At 37.8% G+C, this 9,226-nt stretch overlaps 1 protein-coding gene across 1 annotated transcript; it reads left to right on the forward strand.

Annotated features, from left to right (window-relative positions):
• Positions 1-1,888: 1,888 nt before the first annotated feature.
• Positions 1,889-4,455, forward strand: dusp1 (dual specificity phosphatase 1). The gene is made up of 4 exons (XM_026279714.1): positions 1,889-2,449; positions 2,644-2,792; positions 2,903-3,122; positions 3,684-4,455. Exons 1-4 carry the CDS (start codon positions 2,080-2,082, stop codon positions 4,025-4,027), a joined length of 1,083 nt encoding a protein of 360 aa, XP_026135499.1. The 5' UTR covers positions 1,889-2,079; the 3' UTR covers positions 4,028-4,455.
• Positions 4,456-9,226: the final 4,771 nt, after the last annotated feature.

Raw genomic sequence — 9,226 nt, forward strand, 5'->3', positions numbered from 1 at the left:
AGAGAACATTTTCCAAATTAAATGCTGTGCCATTCTCATGCATGCAAACTAGTTTGTAACAGATGCAGTACACAATGTTCTACCTGGGGCATTACAGTTTCATCTGGTGGCTTGCATTTCTCTGGTGACTCATCAGTTTTTTAACAGTAATACTGCTACTTGCTTTTTCTGTACGACAACCCCAGAAATGATTTGGACAGAAATCCTACACAAGTTCTGACTCAAGTTCAGAAATGCAGTGCTGACGTCATTGACCTACATATGTCATTTATGCTTCTTGTAAAGTATAGTGGCTGACACATTGAAAGGAATATTATCAAATTAAAGTTTTAGAAGTGAATATGTGAATATGAATATGATGAAACAGTATTAGAGGGATCACAGAGCATCAGTGGTCATTCAGTTTTCCTGCTATGAGAAGTTTGGTAAATGTAAGACCAGAAAAGAAAACCCTTATGTAAATTGTTGTACTGTTGTAGTTGTCTTTCATTATTATTATTAAGAAAAATATCAAATTATTACTATTTTAATTAAAGCATTTATTCAGTGAACTAGCTACAAGCATTTCTGATTAAAAATATCTAAACCAACCCACTGAACAACACAGCACTCCAATTCCATAGAAACACATTTTTCCTCACTGCTGTGGGGAATGTGGTATTTTAGCAGGTTAACCAGCAAAGAAAAACATCCCATTATAGGACTTTTTTGTTTATTTTTTGATAATTAGCTACTTGTAATGAATGTACCTTGTAAAATACTCAAACTCTGACAAACTAGTTACCGAGTACAGTACACTGACTTTTTGATCAAAACACGTTGATTATCTTGAAAATATAGTTCTCCTACAACATGGCCTGTGTTTCAAGCTGATGGAAATTTACTAGACCTCAAGTTTCTATACAGTGATTAACTTTTATGGTTTTCCTTTGCTCTCGTGGCATTGCACACTATGTACTCCTGTACAATAAAAACAAAGTATAAACTTTTATGAGTACAATGACAGGTTCACTGATTATCTTGTTATTTATCTGATGAGAAAAGTTTTTACAAAATCACATAAAATAATAATATGGAAAATTACAGCTCGAACATGCTTCCATTTTTTACAATTATTATAGTATTGTTACTGAATTCCATACATGATGTAGCGTTAGGCTACTAACCTTACATAATTGAATAAATAATTGAGATCTTTAATCAATATCTTGATTGTTTTCCTAAAGTCATGAATGAAATGATTCAAGGAGATTAGAATGTCACTTTGCTTCTCAGATTTTTCTCCTGAGAAAAACTCCCCAGTTATCGGAGATCTCAATATGAACTTAAATTTATTCTTTATTATGCAAGCATATTCCTCCTCTGTATTTTAAAATTCCATCCTTTTAAACCTGCATATGTGTAGCATATATCCTAAACATTTGGAACTTATTTTAAAACAAGTTTATGTAGACCCTTACATAAAGTTAACATGAGAGGAAACTACCAAATGTGTTAATCTGCCAAAACATTGGCCAATGCTGATAATCTCAAAGTGGCCAAACATCCACCTGGCTGATAAACAGGTCTAAGATCAAAGATCATCTTCTGAGGGAAACTATTTTGTCACTCAAAGCCCCCAAACCATCATCCCAAACAAGAACAATATCAATAGTCATCCCCATCAATACTAACACTCACATTTAGTGACACGGCTCGGAAACTGGACTAGATTACCGGTCTAGAGGTTGAGTGGCTTTAACAGAATCATATAACGTGGGCCTGGTTAGCCAAGCTCTGTCTCGCTGACGTACGTGCGAATTCACGCGGGCCACGAGCCAAAAAAGGCGGAGCTTTTGAGGTCATGCTTCAGCGTAAGCAGGAGACGTTAGTATATAAACCCCACTCGGCCCCTTTCAGATCAGAAAGAACGACAAGAAACAAAGCAGCGGGTTTTTAAAATTTAAAACAAAAGAATTTAAGTTTCAGCGCCGCTCAAAGGACTATTGCTGGGTCAGATTCTCGAACAAAGGACTTTCGAGAGAACTTTCCAGGCTCGCCGACTCTTTTAGTGTCGTTTATCTCGCTGAAATCATTACTATGGTCATCATGGAAGTGCCCACCATCGACTCGGCCTCGCTTCGCGGTCTTCTGGAGGGAGATGATCCGGACTGTCTGGTTCTGGACTGTCGCTCGTTTTTCTCCTTCAGCTCGTCTCATATTTCGGGCTCCAGTAATGTGCGCTTCAGTACAATAGTACGCCGGAGGGCCAGAGGGGGGCTGGGGCTGGAGCACATTGTACCCAACGAGGACACTAGGAACAGGCTTCTGTCCGGGGAATACCAGAGTGTTGTGTTCCTGGATGACCGCAGTCTGGAGATGGGAGAAGTGAAGAAAGACGGGACTTTAATGCTCGCCGTGAACGCTTTGTGTCGCAACTCACGTGGAGCAAGTGTATTCCTTCTCAAAGGTACGAAAAGACTCTTCTTGAACTATATTTTGGGCTATTTTATTATAATACCATTACAAGCATAAGGTGTGAACTCTTGTACTGTGAATGGTTGAGTATTTAAAAGTGCGACCAAATGTTTTCTTCAGCTGTTGTCAACTGCTAGACGCTTGTAAATATTGTTAAAAATAATGGTTTCTATTTGACTGTTTTAGGTGGATTTGAGACATTTTCCTCTGAGTTTCCTGAAATGTGTACAAAGCCAGTTCCCCCACAAGGCTTGAGTTTACCTCTGAGCTCTAGCTGCCATCCAAACCCTTCTGATTCCTCCTGTAACTCCTGTACAACCCCTCTGTATGATCAGGTAAATTATAACTATTCTTTAAACAAGCAACTGTGCTGTAAATAAGACTGATTTCGACTCCTTGCAAGTGAACTTGTCCACTAACTTTCTTTGTTTTGTTTTTTCTTTAGGGTGGCCCTGTTGAGATCTTGCCATTCCTATATTTAGGCAGTGCTTATCACGCCTCCAGAAAAGACATGCTGGACATGTTGGGAATCACAGCACTCATTAACGTCTCTTCAAACTGCCCCAACCACTTTGAAGACCACTTTCAGTACAAGAGTATTCCTGTTGAGGACAACCACAAAGCCAACATCAGTTCCTGGTTCAATGAAGCTATCGAATTTATCGGTGAGTATCATTTTTCGCAGATATTATTCAAACCTCAGTTAAGAAATGGGGAACAGATGTCATCATATGTCATAGCTTTGGCAGACTCGTAGCCCAACCCCCATTCAGCTGAAGTCTGAATTGAATTTTTCAAAAGTTCCCTCCATTCTGACCAGCTGTACGGCCCAGGCCTGACAGCCACTAAGGCTTACATCCTCCTCTCATCCTGTTTAAAGAGATGCCCCCTTTTCAAGTAGCACCAGACTGTGACCTGACCTTTTCATGGAGCAACTGGCTCCGTCTTAATGCTTTGCATCCTTTGTTTAGCCCGAACAAAAGGTAGTGTCTCTGGGTCTCTGTTGCCCTCCTATCAGATCATTGCACTTAGCAGGGATGCCACTACCCCCCATCGTGTATTCTAGTTCCTTTAATGAGATGGCTTCCTTGATTAGCAAAACTACAAAGTATAATTTGCAATTGAATGTGTGTTTAGAGAAGTTGTTGAAACAGCCTTTTGGTTCCTAATAGGGTCGAGCTGGTTTTATATTTAACCAACACACTACTTTTTTTCTTTTCCCACAGATTCTGTACGGAATAAAGGTGGACGTGTCTTCGTTCACTGCCAAGCGGGTATTTCGCGCTCTGCTACCATCTGTTTGGCTTACCTGATGCGCACCAACCGGGTCAAACTTGAAGAGGCCTTTGAGTTTGTCAAACAGCGGCGCAGCATCATCTCACCCAACTTCAGCTTCATGGGGCAGCTTCTGCAATTCGAATCCCAAGTGCTTGCCTCCTCTACGTGTTCCTCGGAGGCAGGAAGCCCCGCCATTAGCAAAAGCAGCACAGTTTTCAAATTCCCCATCCACACAGCGGCCAGCCCTCTTTCCTTCCTGCAGAGTCCCATCACTACCTCGCCCTCCTGCTGAGACGGACTCTTTAAAGTGGTCCGATTCATTTTCTCACCTCTTGACAGGGGAAAGTTTTATTTCTACGATGACTGTATGATCCCTGAGGTGATCTTTCCAGTATTAAGGCTCAGGAACTTTTAGTTCCTGTGTTGCCGCCAATATTCCACAATGGCTCATAATTGTGTGTTGAAGACTAGCTCCCCCAGACTGTTTTAGCATTTTAACACTGTGGTCCATACTTGAATCGAAACCTCTGAAAATTTGACGTGACACAAACCTATTTGAAACACTCCATTTCACCCTTGTGAGAATCTCTCCTTTTTTATTTTATCTTTTTAATTTGTGGATGAGTCTCAGGTTTTTTGGTTATTTCGAATGAAGCCCCCATGTCTTACAGGTTGCTCAGGGATTGGTTTACTTTATGTTGATGATGTTACTATCATTATTATTTTTTTATTAGGAGAGTAGTCTTGGGAGATATGAAGTTAGACGTGAAGGTGCTATAATGTGTGCTGCTTTATTTAGTTTCTGAACGGTGAATGTAGTTCGTGTAAGGTCTGCCTTAAGACAGTGGAAGTTGAAACAATGAGCCTGTCATGCCTTTTTAGAAAGCAATCCAATTCATCAAGATGTTTGTTTGTCCGTAAACACAGAATACCTCATGTGTCTGTACTGTGGTCAGTCCGTTAAGAGTCCTCCCAAAAGCACTACTAACAGGAGTGACTCTTGCGAGGCTGTTTTGATATGTGACTATTTATTGACTAAATTAATATATTTCTTATGCTATATTTTTCATATATTTGTGATCCTTGTTGCTGACAATAAAAAGTTTTTTTTTTCATACATGCAGTCTTCTGTGTGGTAATTCAATGACAGTATATATACTGGAGTTGACAATTTAAGTTGCATTATATAGATATTTAATTTTCAGTTCTAGTCAAGGCAGTAACCCTCTACGATACAATATTGCCTCCAAGTGGGGCTGTCCCAGCATTTCAGTATCTGATCACCATACCATGACATTTAAAGATTCATTTCCAATACCACAGCAAACATTCTCCTTTATTTTAAAAGTAAATTATTAATTACTAATTATAAAAAAAAAAAAAAAATTACTGATGTATTATACAGTTGAAAATCAAATGGTTACATTTGGAAGGTATTTAAACACACTGAGCTGCTCCTTATTGTTGAGCCCTAAAGTCAAGCAAAGACACACGAAAAGAAAAATACTACACAAATGTAGACTGTACAAACAAGTACAACAGCAAAATCTGGCATAAAACAGAGAAATATATAAAAAATTATCCTGGAGCATGTATGTTTTGGGTCATTTCAGTGTATATGAGGCCAACCGAAAGACTCCAATGCACATACGTTTAGGCTTTACATATTTCTTTTAATATTTTGTAGTGATAAAATTAAAACCACTTGTTTTAGCGTATGGTTAAAATGACAAAAAAAACTATTTACATTTATATTTAGTGCTGTCCACTGATCATACCTGAGACAATAATATGAAAAGTAAATAAGGTTGCCATTGATATTTTAGCATAGATTGAAGATAAGATTTTGGTTTACAAAGAATTGCAAAGAAATGCTTTTAAGTTCAAATAAATAATACAAACCATAATCTACAGATGTAGTTTTTGATTGTCATTAACAGCATTAAGTGACTGAAGTGTCCAAATACTTTTCTGGAGCCACTGCATGTTTCAATATGCAGACAGATGAACAGAAGGGTCACTAAACAAACAAATGCAGCTGACTTTATTGTTTAAACGAATTCAGGCCCGTGTGAACATTTCAAATATTGCTGGGAAAATTTCTGAACAATCCCCTTTTCACCCTGACCATGACATTTTGGGGCATTCTGACCTGTGTTCGCGTGTGCATTGGAATCCTGCACTGGGAATGCCTTGTGGTCCCACTGCATAGAATCAGTGTTTGCAATTGTTCCAGCACGGGGGTCTCAATGAGCTCATTTAAAGGTTGTCAGACAGCAGGAGGGGTGGTCAGAGGAGCATGGGCTCTGCTCAAGCCCTCCGGAGACCACAATAGGAGCAGCTGCAAGGCGTTTGGGAAAAGTGTGACGACTAAAGCGCAAAAGTGTTCGGCCAAGCACAGAGTGTTCTGTGCCTCATCCTTTGTGTCATATAAGATGCCAGAATGCAGTGTTTTCAACAAGCCTCAATTATGGTGGCTTTGTAATTAGCACAACACTGGCAGTGATAAGGGCCTTGAATAAAAGGAAGTTTGAATTATAATGTACCAGTGAATTTTGGTAGCTGGGAAATAATATGGGTTGAACTTTTCTTATGAAAGATCCATCTACCCCCTTTTGTCTTCAGAACTGCCTTAATTATTTGTGGCATAGATTGAACAAGGTGTTGGAAACATTCATCAGAGATTCTGGTCCATATTGACATGATAGCATCTGACAGTTGCTGCAGATTTGTCGGCTGTACATCCATGATGCGAATCTCCCGTTCCAACACATCCCAGAGCTGCTCTACTGGATTGAGATCTGGTGACTGTGGACGCCATTTGAGTAAAGTGAACTCACTGTCATGTTCATGAAACCAGTCTGAGATGATCTGAGGTTTGTGTCATGGTGCATTATCCTGCTGGAAGAATCCTTCAGAAGATGGGTACACTGTAGTCATTAAGGGATGGACATGGTCAGCAACTATACTCAGGTAGAATGTGGCGTTTTAACGATTCTCAATTGGTACTAAGGAGCCCAAAATGTGCCAAGAAAATATTCCCACACCATTACACCACCAGCAGCCTGAACCGTTGAGACAAGACATAATGGATCCATGCTTTCATGTTCTTTACACCAAATTCAGACCCAATTTCACTAGCCACACCCAGACCTGATTACTGCCAGACCTGTTGAATCAAGAGCTAACTTAAATAGGTAGGTATGGACAGCTTTTTCCCTTCATGAATGTAATCAGTATTTCAAAAAAGCATTTTGTATTTACTCGGATTATCTTTGTGTAATATTAATGTTAGTTTGATCCGAATCATTCAAGTGTGACAAATATGCAAAATTAAAAACAGAAATGGGCAAAAACACACACACACACAGTGCTGTGAAAAAGTTTTTGCCCCTTTCTGTTTTTAATTTTGCATATTTATATATATATATATATATAAATATATATATGTATGTATATATATATATATATATATATATATATATATATATATATATATATATATTAGCATGCATTTTATGAACAAATTTTATAGTGAATTAATCCTTTATTGTTATTTTGTTGTATTTGAAAAAACTTTATAACTGTTAATGAATACAAACATGGCTCAAAAAAGTAAAATAATTTTGTATAGTGTCCTAGTTAATAAAAGGCCATAAAACTGATATGATGTATGATATACGACAATATATTCACATTATTATACTTTGATTTTTTTTTTTTTTTTTACGTTTTTGTCATTTTTATTCATAGTCTTTCTTAAGTTCTAGTTCATTTAGATTTAGTTATTTTAGTACCTGAGTGTATGAACAAATGAAGCATTTATATAGTGCTTTTCTCATATCAGGAGGTCTCACTCTCACTCACACAATTGGATGCTACACAAGAAGAGAAAGAGTGGAGATAGAGATTATCAGTAGGCCATAATTGATAAGAGCCAATGAAGGGAACTTGACCAGGCCATATAGCATCTAGAACTTAAACGAAAATGAGAAATGTGGCATTGGCAACTAGTTGAAATAAAAAAAGTTAGTTTTATTTTATTTCAGTTCATGTTATTTAATTTTGTATACATTAAATTTTTTTGGCTAATGATACTAATCCTGCACTGCAGCACACTGCATGGAATACTTGTCATGTAAACAACAAAATGAAAGTCAAATCACCTTTATTTTCTATAGAGCTTTAAACAATACAGACTGTGTCAAAGCAGCTTTACAGAGTTGCACAGGAACATTAAATTTAGCCATAAAGCAGCTCTAAAAAGAGGACAATACTAAACATTCAAGTTAATAAGTTATAAGTCAGTTTATCATTGAATCATCATCCAGCTCAGTTCTTATCCAATAGTGTATGTGCAATCATGTCAATAACATTGCCAAATATTAAGTGTCCCAAACTAAGCAAGCCAAAAGGTGACATTGGCAAGGAACCCAAACTCAATCGGTGACAGAAAGGGAATAAAAACCTTGGGAGAACCCAGGCTGAGTCTGGGGATTGGCCAGATGAACCAGCATGGTGTGGTTTAATTCCAGGCTGCATCACAAGACTGGGGATTCTGGTATTATTCAGAATATTCCAGAACTCTCCTTGATGATCAGGACACATCTTACCAGCGTTTGGTGGAGCTGAAACAACACTTAACTATAATTATACTACAAAACTATGATATTTAGGCATTTTCGTGTTCTATGCTAAATATATAAATGCTATAAATAGAATATTAAACCATTACACACAGCCAGACTTAGCTTTTAGGTGACCAATTGTCTGTCAAAACAGTTAAGATTAAGATGCTGAAAAACGAATGATTTGGTCATGTAGAGGACTGTGGTTAGATGTTGTTTACCTATTAAATCCGGTTGATTTTGGTGGCATATGCTCTCTTCAGTGCCCAGACTGATCTTTTGTGTCTGTGAAGAAAGGAAGGCCTGCTTGTTGTTGTTCAATGGCTTTTGGGGGAAGGGGAAGAGAAAGCCACATCCAACCACCCATCACTGACAAGAGGTCAAAATAAATCTCCTCTCATCAGCATAAACACAAACAAACCAACAAAAAGAAAACATGTTCTGTTTGCTAATTACTCTTGCTCATGGTTAGTGATATGAACAATTATTTAACCCTTAAACTTTATAGTGTAACTCATCCTGTATAGTTTTTCTATGAATTGCGCGTTAGCTTGAGGAAAGATGTGTTATTTTTTTTCTAGCAATCGGACAGTTAATTAAAAAACAAATAAATAAACAATCAAAGCCACATAGTTACATGAAAGGAGGGGAGCCAAGCAATATCTAGGGATCAAAATATCAGAGAGACTTGAGAGTAGGCTTGACTTGGGCCAGTAAACAACTAGACAAAACACCCTAGTAGCAATGATACAAAATGTCCTAGAAACCACAATGCATTACCTGGCATCCACCCTAGCAGTTTGGTATACTTCATATTAAAAAAAAAAAAAAAAAAAAAAATGTTCATTTGTAGATATGCATGA

The sequence above is a fragment of the Carassius auratus genome, chromosome 14, assembly GCF_003368295.1.
Source record: "Carassius auratus strain Wakin chromosome 14, ASM336829v1, whole genome shotgun sequence".
NCBI classification, from domain to species: domain Eukaryota; kingdom Metazoa; phylum Chordata; class Actinopteri; order Cypriniformes; family Cyprinidae; genus Carassius; species Carassius auratus.

Bases quoted from the DNA above. Each gene is read 5' to 3' on its own strand.
- dusp1 (XM_026279714.1), top strand. From the start codon at position 2,080: ATGGTCATCATGGAAGTGCCCACCATCGACTCGGCCTCGCTTCGCGGT. The intron at 2,450-2,643 runs GTACGAAAAGAC...TGACTGTTTTAG, and splicing joins AAGTGTATTCCTTCTCAAAG to GTGGATTTGAGACATTTTCC. The intron at 2,793-2,902 runs GTAAATTATAAC...TTTTTTCTTTAG, and splicing joins CAACCCCTCTGTATGATCAG to GGTGGCCCTGTTGAGATCTT.